Source organism: Bombina bombina, chromosome 3 (genome assembly GCF_027579735.1).
Source record: "Bombina bombina isolate aBomBom1 chromosome 3, aBomBom1.pri, whole genome shotgun sequence".
NCBI lineage: Eukaryota > Metazoa > Chordata > Amphibia > Anura > Bombinatoridae > Bombina > Bombina bombina.
Window position 1 is genome coordinate 263,838,556 of NC_069501.1, and position 14,194 is coordinate 263,852,749.

Sequence of the window (14,194 nt, forward strand, 5' to 3'; positions counted from 1 at the left end):
GCAATATTAATTTTTAATACAGTGTTTAACTCTGTATATACTGTAACTATTTCACATTCCAATTTTCTTCACATAAGGGAATATGTTCTTATTATTATTTATTCTTATTATTATATATTATTCTTAGTATTTTTGAATATATATTTCTCTCTATATATTTATATCTGTATATATCTATACCTAAATATAATTATATATAGACAAAGCGTTGACTTTTTAACTATTTGGATAGCTCTGTTTTCAAGCCTACTTTTTTAATTTATGAAATAAATATTCATGTTTTAACGGACTTGGGAAAACGCCTGGATTCATTCCTTATCTTTTGTATATATATATATATATATATATATATATATATATATATATAAAGGTGTAGATATATATTTTACCAAAAATATCATAATTTATGCTTACCTGATAAATTCACTTCTTTCAACTGGTCTGAAAAAAATTAGCAGAAAGCCATCTAGGTGGAGGCTAATCTGCATCCAAGAAAACTATATGAATCAAAAGCTTCAACCAAGAAGCCAAAGAAGCAGCAGAAATTCTCTGAACTTCCTAGAATCATCTAAAATAACAAACTAACGGCTAGATTAAGAGTTGTGCGTTAAGGTAAAAAAGTAGCGTTAAGAGGTCCTAACGCTGCTTTTTTATGCCCGCTGCTATTACGAGTCTTGAAGGTTTAGAGGCACCGCATACTTCTTTGGCCTTACCGCAAAACCACTTACATAAACTTTGTAAAGTCTTTTTTCTATGGAACTTCCATAGTGCCGGCATTACGAGTCTGTCCTAGGAGGCCATAAAGTGAGCGGTACACCCTGTCAAGATCCCTAACGCATTTAAAAGTCAGTAGTTAAGAGTTTTATGGTACAACGCTGTAACATAAAACTCATAACTAAAGTGCTAAAAAGTACACTAACACCCATAAACTACCTATTAACCCCTAAACCGAGGCCCTCCCGCATCGCAAACACTATAATAACATTTTTAACCCCTAATCTGCCTCTCCGGACACCGCCGCCACCTACATTATATTTATCAACCCCTAATCTGCTGCCCCCAACATCGCAGACACCTACATTAAATTTATTAACCCCTAATCTGCTGACTCCAACATCGCAGACACCTACATTATATTTATGAACCCCTAATCTGCTGCCCCCAACATCGCAGACACCTACATTATATTTATTAACCCCTAATCTGCCCCCCCAATGTCGCCGCAACCTACCTACAGTTATTAACCCCTAATCTGCCGCCCCAAAGTCGCCGCCACTATAATAAACATATTAAGCCCTAAACCACCGCTCTCCTGCCTCGCAAACATTAGTTAAATATTATTAACCCCTAATCTGCCGTCCCTAACATCGCCGCCACTTACCTACATTTATTAACCCCTAATCTGCCGCCCCCAACGTGGCCGCCACTATACTAAATGTATTAACCCCTAAATCTAAGTCTAACCCTAACACCCCTTAACTTAAATATAATTTAAATAAGTCCAAATAATACAATTACCTAAATTAAATTAAATTAGCTAAAGTACAAAAAAAACAAACACTAAATTACAGAAAATAATAAACAAATTACAGATATTTAAACTAATTACACCTAATCTAATAGCCCTATCAAAATAAAAAAAGCCCCCCCAAAATAAAAAAAACCCCTAGCCTAAACTAAACTACCAATAGCCCTTAAAAGGTCCTTTTGCGGGGTATTGCCCCAAAGTAATCAGCTCTTTCACATGTAAAAAGGCAATGGGGAGCTTCGGTTTTTTTAGATAGTATTTTATTTGGGGGGTTGGTTGTGTGGGTGGTGGGTTTTAATGTTGGAGGTACTTTAGCTAATTTAATTTAATTAATTTAATTGTTGTTAATTTAGTTAATTTATTTAATTATAGTATAGTGTTAGGTGTTATTTTACAGGTACTTTTGTATTTATTTTACCTAGGTAGTTATTAAATAGTTAATAACTATTTAATAACTATTCTACCTAGTCAAAATAAATACAAACTTGCCTGTAAAATAAAAATAAATCCTAAGCTAGCTATTACTCATATTGTAGCTATCTTAGGGTTTATTTTATAGGTAAGTATTTAGTTTTAAATAGGAATAATTTAGGTAATGATAGTAATTTTCTTTAGATTTATTTAAATTATATTTAAGTTAGGGTTATACTTAGATTTAGGGGTTAATAACTTTAATATAGTGGCGGCGAGGTTGGGGACGGCAGATTAAGGGTTAATAAGTGTAGGTAGGTGGCATCGATGTTAGGGACGGCAGATTAGGGGTTAATAATATTTAACTCATGTTTGCGAGGCGGAAATGCAGCGGTTTAGGGGTTAATATGTTTATTATAGTGGCGGCGACGTTAGGGGCGGCAGATTAGGGGTTAATAACTGTTAATAACTGTAGGTAGGTGGGGACGACATTGGGGCGGCAGATTAGGGGTTAATAAATATAATGTAGGTGGCGGCGATGTTGGGGGCAGCAGATTAGGGGTTCATAAGTATAATGTAGGTGGCGGCGGTGTCCGGAGCGGCAGATTAGGGGTTAATAAGAATAATGTAGGTGTCGGCAATGTCGGGGCGGAAGATTAGGGGTTAATAAGTGTAAGATTAGGGCTGTTTAGACTCGGGGTTCATTTTAGGGTATTAGGTGTAGACATAAATTGTATTTCCCCATAGGAATCAATGGGGCTGCGTTACTGAGTTTTATGCTGCTTTTTTTGCAGGTGTTAGACTTTTTCTCAGACGGCTCTCCCCGTTGATTCCTAGGGGAAATCATGCACGAGCACGTACGACCAGCTCACCGCTGACTTAAGCAGCACTGGTATTGGAGTGCGGTAATGAGCAAAATTTTGCTCAACGCTCACTTCTTGTCTTTTAACGACGGGTTTGTAAAAACTCGTAATACCAGCACTGCATGTAAGTGAGCGGTGAGAGAAAACTGCTCGCTAGCACCACACAGCTCAAAATGGAAAACTCGTAATCCAGCCGTAAAGGTTTGCCTGAAAAACGTATTACTGTCAACATAACACTACAAAGCTTTAACAGAATCCAAAACATGACGAGACCACTCTGAATAATAAAGAAGGAACAACAATGTCCTAATGTATATAGACAAAAAACAAACTTATCCTAAAGAAAAAAAAAAAGATAAGGAGGAACATAACAAAGAGTAGAAAACGCTTGAACAGATGAAATAGCTAAATGCAACAAAACTTCTAAAAATAAGTTTAATATCCAACTGATGCAATACCAAATAAAGGTTCCAAGGAGGAAAAAATAAATAATAGGCTTAATTTGAAGCCAGGCTAGGACTCAATGTCAGAAAGATAATCTTCTTACAGGAGATATCTAAAGAAGGAAAGAAAACTGAGCCTTTTATAGAACTGATGGATAAACCCTTATTCAAACCATCCTGTAAAAATAGCAAGAAATCTGGAAATTAAAAAAGAAAAACTTTAATCGAACACCAATAAATAAAGGCCTTCCAGACCTTTAAATAACAATCCCCCTAGTCAGTCTAACAAGCGTGTGTAAGGAACTTAATAACTGAACAAATAGCTCAAAAGATTTCGGAATCTATCTCTATGCCATCAAGCCAAGAGAATTAGAATCCAGATTTAGATGCAAAAATAGCAGCTAAGGAGAGAGACTGCAAAACAGAACTATATCTGCATACCAAATACTGCAGGAATAAGCTGGAGCAAGCTAGAATCACCAAAGCTCTTCCTGCCAAATCTTGGCAATCACCCAGAAATAAAAGACCATAGTTGGAAAAAAATATAGGCTAGCCAGAATGACCACTGAACTACCAGAGCATTCACAAACACAGTTAAAAAATCCCTGGATCTTATACAGCATCTGGGAAAATTGAGATTCAAACGGGAGGCCATCAGAACTATCTCTGAGCGATCCCAAAGATCTATTATCTGAAAGAACATAAACAGATGAAGAGACTACTCTTCCAAACGGAAAAACAGAAAAAAAAACTTCTTTCCAGTTATACAGTCCATGAACATGAACAGCAGAAATCAGACAGCAAAAAGCTTCTGCCCTGGAAAGAGAGATACTTTCCTCATAACTAGGGAACTGTAAGTTCCCCCCTGACGATAGACATAAGCTACAGATGTAACATAGTCTAATCTGAAAACAGAGAAAAAATTCCCTTTCGATAGAGGCCAACTCTGAAGGGCCCTGAACATTGCACTTTAAAAAATAAACAGGTAACCTCGCCTACTGAAGAGGCCAAATTCCTTATGCCTTCTGAGACCCCAGGTGGCCACCCCATCCTGAAAAAAACTTGCTTTTGTAGAGATTACAGACAAAAGAAGACCCCTGCATCAACAACTAATAGCTCATTTACCAAGACAGAAACAGACTTGTTCTGGAATGTAAAGGAGACCTAAGAGACAACTGAGAAAGGTCCCAGTATCATTGGAAAAAGATACAAAGCTGAAGAGGACTAATATAGAAACAAACAAATAGAATAGCAACCAAGGTCAAAAACATGAGATCTAGCACCTCCAAGCAAAGAGCAAATGAAAGGGAAAAAAACTGAGACTGAAGGTTCTAACAGGCAAACCCCAGCTTACATTGGCGAAGAAAGTCTCATAGAAACTGAATCTATAAAAGCCCAAGGAAAGCTATCTTTTTCTGAGGAACCGTTTGGAAAAATGACCTTCCAACCATGATGTTGAAGAAACAACAGTCTACAGGAGATAAATACTGCTGAATGAAAAGATGGAACTTGAACAAAGATATCATCCAAACCAGGAAACACTGCAACAAACTGAAAAAGCTTGTCCAAAAAAGAAAATGTCAAAAACCGATAATGTTCCTAGAAATAAGAACATAAAAGGTAAGCATCCTTAAAATCTATTCAGGACATAAACTGACCTCACAGAAAAGTCTAAATAGTTTCCATTTTGAAAGTAGGAACTTTAGAAACATGTTCAAAGTTTCTATATAAGAATAGATCTGAAAGTTCCTTCCTACTTATGGAACAATGAATGGGTTAGAGATCCCATCTACCTGAGCCTACAGAGTTTAAAGGAACTTAGAACAGAAAAAACTCCCTTGGGAAGCTTTGATCTGAAGCCTATTTGATATCCATGAGACTATAATAAGAATAAAAAGGAACCTAAACAGACTAAAACCAAGCTTCCTAAAAAAATGAGTAACCTATCCACTACCAAAGCCTACATGCAAACTTGGATGTGGGGGAGATCTTAAACTGCTTATATAGCCCTCAAATCCAGTAAAAAGCACTGAAACATTTAGCAAATGCCATTCTATTATTTACAGAAGAACCGGAACTCTGATACTAGGCAAAAAAAAAAGATTTCTGAGCCCTGTTCTGATGAAAGGGACAAAACACAAATCTGAACTTAAAATATAGTGTTGGACTACAAGTACTGAGGAAGAAAAGCTCCTTAACCCCAGACACCGTAGAAACAATGGAAAACCAAACAAGAACAAAATAAACTCTTGCTGTAAAGTCTGGAATTAGAAATCATTCAGCAGACAAGATTCTATTTATAATGTGCTTCTTGAAAGAACAGCTAAAGATTTACTCTAGCATTAATGAGAGACAACTAAAGAAAGCTTTACAAAATCTCACTGGCAGAATAAAAAGAAAACTGGACCAAAAAGACAAAGATCCAGCAACAGCCACATCAGCAAATAAATATGACTGGATTGAAAATATAACTTGCTAGCAAATAAGCACTCCTAAGGAAGGAAATAAACTTCATAACTAAAGGGACTATAAAGGAAGAGGTAGCTTCAAAAGGAATACAAGAACATATAACCAGAGTGAGAATAGCCCCAACCATTTTGGGACTAGCTTCCAAAAACTCAATAATAGAAGCCTTGAGAAGAATTAAAAGAAATACCTGACTTAGTCCAATTTCTGGATATAATATCAGAAACAGAAACAGGGACATGTATTACACCAAGGGATTAAACAGTATATAATATTTAACTGGTATATCCACATCTATTTTAAGATCATGTAACCTCTAAAGTAAGTAAGAAAGCAAAAATCCCCTTAAACAGAGAATGAATATGCTTCACATAAAATTAAATGAAATAAAAGGATGTCAGTTAAATAATCAGAGTAAGACTCTTGATCAACAAAGAAAAAACATCCTCTCTATTGATACAGCAGCCTCATAACTGTAGTTTGGATGAAGTTCATAATTTCGAGATAAAAAGTTGTATATTCTTCCTGTAAGGAACAAACAGAAGGAGCAATAATACCCATTGAAGCAAGAACAGTATTAGTAATGGCCAGGATGCATTAAAACATGAATACATTTATTGTATAGGATTGATGAAGGAAAACATATAAACACATTTAAGTACATCTTGCATCTAGACAGAACACTTGTAAATTCATAAATAGAAAAGAGAGGCAAAAAGTATGCATACTATAATGCAGATGCACGCAGCCCCGAAAGTCATCGTGTGTCAACGTGCGTCAAAAAATGTATGCACATAAAAAAAACATATTTAATACTTACTTGATAAAAAAAATAATGGCGGTGAGAATCCACTATACATTACTCCTGGTAATTACTGTTCCTTACCACTTGTAGGAGGGCAAAGATTCCAAAACCACAAAAGCGCTATTAAATCGCTCCCACCTCACAGGTATCTTAATCTAACGTATAGCCAAGCAAAATGAGGTAAGAAAAAGAGCAAAAAAAGCAGGGAAAAAAGTCTAACGTATAGCCAAGCAAAATGAGGTAAGAAAAAGAGCACAAAAAAAAGCAGGGAAAAAAGATTTGCTAAAAAAAACTAGCCCTAATATTAAGTGGACTCTCACTACCATGAAATAAATATATTTATCAGGAAAGCATAAATTATGTTTATTTTTCATACAGGTTGTGAGATTCTATGATCCATTATTTAAAGGAATTAATACCCAAGCTGTGGAGTCCACTAGTAATAACATAAAGGGAGGGATTAAGAAATCTTTTTTCACTGAGAAACTAAATCCACAACCCCACTGAAACCCAAAAAGGGCATAAATCTTTATTTTTTAAGTGCATTAAAAAAAAGAAAAAAAAAGAATCAATCAGGCAAAAATAATTCACGCTGAGATAAGTGCCTGAAGGACATTCCTACCAAAGGCTACATCAAAACATCAAAATAGTAGAATTTAGTAAAAGTATGCAAAGAAGACCAAGTAGCTGCCTTGCAAATTTGGTCAATTGAAGCCTCATTCTTGTAAAGGCCAAGAAGTGGCAACTGACCTAGTACAATGAGCAGTAATCCGTTGCGATGGAGGCTGACTTGCACAAAGCACAATTTTACTCACAAGCAACAGGTGTTTAATGTCCCTTTAAATTGTACTTAATTAAACTTAATGTATTCCCAATTTTATAAAAAAAAATGTATTGTTAATTCAAATAATACAGTACATACTTTATACATAGAATTATCAACATAAATCGCAGCATAGATAGAATAATAATAATTTTTCAGTTTCCACATAAATATATTTTAGCACACAGGTATACACTATAATTTTGCACCTAGATTTTATTACAATTCCTCCCCATATAATTTATCTCAGTTTCTATGTATTTACTAAAATGACATGTTATAGCTAACACCACCTACCAAAGCTAACGTCAAGTTCTTTTTATACTGGAATACATGCTGCAGGCATAATAGATCTCTATTAAAAATCACAGTTTCACTATTTATTCACAAAACATAACTAAAGAAGACTCACCTTTTTTAATTCTTTCACTGTAACAATAAAAAAAAGAAAGTTGGTCAATGCATTTCCAATACAATCAATATAATATAATAAGGATTTTCATAAAATGAAGAAAATGTGAAACCTGAAATTTACTTAAAGGGACATAATACTCATATGCTAAATCACTTGAAACTGATGCAGTATAACTGTAAAAAGCTGACAGGAAAATATCACCTGAACATCTCTATGTAAAAAAAGGAAGATATTTTACCTCACAACTTCCTCAGCTCAGCAGAGTAAGTTCTGTGTAAAAAGTTATATTCAGCTGCTGTCCAGCTGCAGGTAAAAAAATAAATAAAAAAAATGAGGAAATGAACAGCAGCCAATCAACATCAACAGTGCTGAGGTCGTGAACTCTTTTACTGTGATCTCATGAGATTTCAATTAACTCTCATGAGATTTCATAGTAAACTTCCTTAAACGGAATAGGGAAATAAGATGAGTGTGCACGAAGCTCACTCCCTTAGCTGTCACTGGAAAGACATAATGATTTGCTGCTTAGAAGTCCTTTACAATGGGATGTGGCTACTGAGGAACTTTTGAGGTAAAATATCTTTCTTTTTTAAATAGAGGTGCTCTGGTGAAATTTTCTAGTTAGCTTTTTACAGCTATGCTTCATCACTTTCAAGTGTTTCAACATTTGGGTATCACAGCCCTTTAATTGTCAAGATTATTTGATTTAAGACTCAGTCCATCATCTTCCTTCTCTAACTCATCAGTAACAAAGGCTGTTTGCAGAGTTTATAGCCGTGCTGGTGAACATTTTGAAAGCATGTGCCCAAACGGGGGCTAATATTCTTTCCCCCCCTCCCCCCTTCTATTTGATATAAATCTTAAATACAAAACAGAGCAGCAAATCAAATCATCAAAAACATTATCTAACTGTCAGTATAAATCTAGCAGTGTGCAGTAAAGAGGAAGCCCAGGGGGCAGCACTGCATACCAAGAAAACAAAATTTATGGTTACCTGATAAATTAATTTATTTTATGGTGGTGAGAGTCCACAAGCCATAACTCTATACATTCAACAAACTTTCAATCCCCCTCATCTCTCTGGTTTTCCAGTGTAACGTATATCCAAGAAAAAGAGAAAAATGAAAAAGTAAGAAAGGACAAAGCAGGGTAAAAGAGGCGCATACTAAAACTGCCGCTAATTGGATAAATATAAAAGGGCAGGCCTTGTGGACTCTCCTCACCATGAAAGAAATTAATTTATTAGGTAAGCATACATTTTGTGTCTTTCATAAGGTGGTGAGAGTCTACAGGTCATTATTCCTGGGATCTAATACCCAAGCTATAAAGTCCATGAGCAAATGGACTAGCCACTAAGACTGTAGGACTTTCCTGTGAAAAATTATCCCAAAAGAAAAGTGAATAAAGAAGACCAAGTTGCTTCTGAGCAATCTACATAACAGAAGCCTCATTTTAAAAAAGGCTCCCAAAGTGGAACTAATCTAGTAGCAAAAACTGTAAACATTTCTGGAAAAACATTTCTTGCGTCCTATAAAGCTATACTTAAAGGATTACTTTCTGTTATCATTTTTAAGCCAAACAACTAACATATTAAAGTTAACAAACATTAATTAAAACCTACTGACCTGTATTTTCTCCAAAACGAAGTTTCATAACGTTCTAAAAGTTATATATTTTATTCGCCGATGATGTCACGTTATCCTGCCCACTATTTTCAGCACTGCATGTTCAAAATACTTAAACCAATAACTTTGTGTTTAAAGCGCCATTTTGAAACCTAGGTATTGTAAACGGATTGGTACAGAGCAAAGGATACCCACGGAGTGGGTTTGGAAAACAATTAAATTTGCAGACAAGATTTCTGATATACGGTAGAGATATGTTAATGAAATGCTATTGATAAAAAGCGTATTTGGGGTAGTTAGTTAGTAACAGGCATAGAAAATATTTACTTACAGTGGCCCTTTAATGAAAACTTTAACCAGGAAGCTAAAGTTACAACTGTAGTGGTTTAATTCATATGTGGAGAAATGATTTTTTAAATATTATGTAGGATGAACACAAATTAAATGCTCTTTAAAAATTGAAAGAGGAAATACCTTATTCTAATAGAAAATAAGATAAATAATCTCACAAGAAAGATAAATAAACCAGACACGCTGCAAAAGAAGAAAGAATCACTTTCAAAATAAGCGGAATGTTTAAACCATTCGTAGATTCAAAAATGAGTTTGAAAAATTTAAAAGATAATAAACGGAAACCTCACCCCCCCCCGAGGAAACCAACTCCTTGTGCCCTCATTAAATCATAAACTGCACCCCAAACTATTGAGAATATGTCCAAAAAGGCAAATAATAAATTGTCTCCTGAAAACTGGAGTGTAGAATAAACCACTAGAACAAACATTGTTTTACAGAGGAGCCAAAAGGATTAATAAGAAAACAATTGTGATCCCTTCACTAAGAAAAGTTGATATAGAATGTGCAAAGGGGTATCAGATGGTGAAACAAGTCATTAAAATCTTCCATACATATAATAAATTATGGAAGACAGAACAACATAACTGAAGAAAAATAATTTTCTGAAAATTAATTCTCCTACTATGCCTACAAAGAACAACAGACAACTATTTTTAAAATACAGCTAAAGGGAAAACATGGATTCTGAACCAAAATAGGTTCCATAAGTGGTACCAAAAATACCCTGAGGTCTTATACTATACAAAGGAGTTCCCAGAATTATGCAAAAAAAATCTGGGAGCTATAGTAATTTCCAAAGGAAGAACCACAATTACAATTTGAAAATAGAAACTCTGAGCAACCTGAAAAAGTTTCAAGATCCAAAATAGGCCATAAAGTAAAAATTGAGTTAAAATCCTAGATCTTATTCCAAAAACTGGAACTTGCACTATCACCTCCTAGTTTCCAAATCAAGGGCTGAGAGTAAAGAACTCCTATCTGGACATGATCTTTCTGAAAATGACCATAATGGCAGGAAAACTGGCCTGAAGCCAATCCTGTAATCATAGGCAATTATGATTAGAATCCAGGAATTCTGGACATACTGCAACTACGCCATTGAGAAAGGAATAACTTACCATGTACCAGAATATGGATAAGAGGTTCAAGATATTTCTAAAAGGAAAAAGGTTTAAAATTGTTTGGCCTTAATCTAAATAATACTAGACTTCCAAACAGCTCTGGGAAAATCTAGAGTTTGTGAAAAGAGAGGAAAATAAATCCTTACCAACAAAAAAATAAATAAATAAAGTCTACCAAAAAGACCATGTCTCATGTCCATGAAAAGGGCTACAGAGCTCTTCTAAGTGAAAAGGTAATAATAACTTAGCATTAAAATAAATAGTGACTGAAATGACATTACCATATAAGGAATGTACTGAGTTTAGAAAATTCAAGAGTTTGAAAATCTTTTGCAACAGAAACTTCCTTAATTAAATTGCAGATATTTATAACAAAGTGAATAGACTGCAGTTACATCAGTAATGTAAAAGCTGTTGAAAACAGAGAAGCCACTTGTAGAAAAAAAAGGCTTTTCTAAGGAAAGAAACCATAAGGTTAAACAGTAATTTTCATGTCTACCTTAGAAAACATCCCCAAAGCTCTACAATAGAAGCCAACAAAGGAAACATCTTTAAAAAAAACTCAGAAAAGCGAGTAAGGTCCTACCTTGGCCTATTACTCAAAAACAATTCTAGGGGCTGAGAACACCTTCTAGAGCAATTAAAGGAATTAAATGTCACATATCCGATCTGACATGCGTATTTAACCAGTTGCAGAAGAACTGTTGAGCCTATGGGCAAGATTTATCAATTTGCGAAACGTACAACAGGATTCACATGTTGTGAACCTGTCAGCATCTTATCGAAAATTGTTGGGTGAATGTGTTACCAATTTTTATTATTGCATGAGCAAACACTTGTGCAATACCACCCCCTACCCTCACGCAACCATTTGCATGAGAGTAAGGCTTGTCAATCACCCCGGTTGAATGAATCTGGTGATTTTCATCCGCCAACTCGAAGTTGCTTCATAAATATCAGTTGTACGATCAAAATTACGAGCCTGCACCCGATCGGGCATTTGCCTTGTAATAAATCATGCCCTAAGACCTACCATTAAGCTTCATACAGGATTCTTACATATCTGTATCAGGATTAATTGCTGATTATCACACAAACTTACATACTGAAGACAAATTTCTGGAGCCTGTGTGAATATTTGAACAACTTCCTTACCTGGACTGATCTGTTTGAGATCAGTCCAGTAAAAAGATTATTAGACAAATTCATGCACTGACTTGGAGGAAGTTTAGCTGTCCTAACTGCAGAAATGATAGAGTGTAAAAGTCTCGAATTCTGGAGCTAAATCTGTACAATGGAACAAAGGAAGTACAAAATCCTTTCACGAAAAAATAGCATTAGTTAAAAAGCATTAAATGATCCTACAGAATTGCAAAGCTGAGGTTCTATACATATATTTAAGCTTGCAAATGCACACTTAAAGGGACATTCCAGCCCAAATTGGAATTCACATGGATGCATTTCAGTTTTGAATAGAAGCATTTTTGTAATATACATGGTTCGGTAAAAATGTTTCTAATAAAAGCTATAGCTGTTTCAAAAGTGTATTTAAGTATGCACCGTGCACCAGCATTTTAAACACAACACTTGTTCAGAGAGCCTAAGGTGCTTGTACCATCTGGTAATGACTAAAAAATTGGCCACTGCGCTGGAATGGCTAGTAACACATATTACGAGTCTTGTTGGTATAGCTATACCGCAAGCTTTTTAGCCTGTGACGCAACGTCCATTCCGCACTCAAAAAAATGACGTTTGAGTGTGGAATTTTCATAGGGCCGGTATCACAGGTTGTGCAGTCCGGCTAAAATGCTTGCATTACAGCCTATACCGACACGATCCATACCGCCATCTGAGACCAGTAGTAATGGATTTTGCAAAACAAAAATGCTTCACAAAATGTTACAAAGTAAACTAACACCCATAAACTACCTATTAACCCCTAAACCGCTGCCCTTTCCGCATCATAAACACTATTTAAAACATATTAACCCCTAATCTGCCGCCCACCCACATTGCGACTATTAAATAAATGTATTAACCCCTAATCTGCCACCCCTAATCCTCTGCTCCCCGACATTGCCAACACTATAATAAAGTTCTTAACCCCTAAACCGCCACTCCCCCGACATCACCGCCATTAAATAAACCTAAGAACCCCTAAACATACGGCCTCCAACATCGCTGCAACTAAATAAACATTAACCCCTAAACCTCCAGCCTCCCACATCACCGCCGTTAAATAAACCTATTAACCCCTAAACCTCCTGCCCCCTACAAAACACTAAATGAAACTATTAACCCCTAAATCTAACACCCCCCCCCAACTTTAAATTAAAAATACAATATAACTATATTTAAATAAATAAAAACTTACTTGTGAAATAAAAATAAACCTAACATTAAACTATAAATTAACCTAACCTTACTATTCTAATAAAATTAAAAATCCTAAATTACAAATTAAAAAAAAAACTAATCCTACTAAAAAAAAAAAAAAATATATAACATTACAAAAAAAACCCACTAAAGTTACGAAAAATAAAAAAACACTAAGATTACAGAAATAATAAAAGAAATTATCAAAAATAAAAACAATTACACCTAATCTAATAGCCCTAAAAAAATAAAAAAGCTCCCCAAAATAAAAACACCCCCTAGCCTACAATAAACTACCAATAGCCATTAAAAGGGTCTTTTTGTAGGGCATTGCCCTAAGATAAACAGCTCTTTTACCTGTAAAAAAATACAAAGTCCCCCAACAGTAAAACCCACCACCCAACCAACTCCCCAAAATAAAAACCTAACTCTAAAAAAAACCTAAGCTACCCATTGCCCCTAAAGGGGCATGTGTATGGGCATTGCCCTTTAAAGTGTACTCAGCTCTTTTACTGCCCTTAAAAGGGCATTCAACTCTTTTACAATTGCCCAAAGCCCTAATCTAAAAAAAAAACACCCAAAAAAAGAAAAAAAAAAACCCTAACACTAGCGCCATAAAATCTACTCACAGTTCCTAAAGTCCGGACATCCATCTTCATTCAGGCAGCGATAAGTCTTCATCCAGGCGGCGACACCTTCATCCATCTCGGGGACGTCTTCTATTTTCATCCCTGCGGGCGTGGAGCGCAGCTATCCCGGAAGCCGATGCCATCCTGCGTGGAGCATCCTCTTCATACGGTCACCACCATACACTGAAGCTTCAATGCAAGGTAGCGGTTTCAAAATGGCATACCTTGCATTCCTATTGGCTGATTTGATTCTTCAAGTTCAAATCAGCCAATAGGATGAGAGCTTCTGATATCCTATTTGCTGTTCAAAACAGCCAATAGGATGAGAGCTACTG

General features: G+C 35.5%; 1 protein-coding gene across 5 annotated transcripts in view; it reads right to left on the reverse strand.

Annotated features, from left to right (window-relative positions):
- LOC128653161 (tapasin-related protein) overlaps nt 1-14,194 on the reverse strand; it is a 145,479-nt gene that overhangs the window by 42,263 nt on the left and 89,022 nt on the right. For 2 of the 5 annotated variants that reach the window (XM_053706291.1, XM_053706289.1), the window contains exon 7: nt 7,752-7,768. The exons of 2 other annotated variants lie outside the window; for them this stretch is intronic. In XM_053706291.1, the coding sequence (XP_053562266.1) occupies nt 7,752-7,768 (17 nt within the window). Of the gene's footprint in view, nt 1-7,636; nt 7,676-7,751; nt 7,769-14,194 lie in introns of all 5 variants that reach the window. One more of the 5 variants, XM_053706287.1, reaches the window with a different exon arrangement.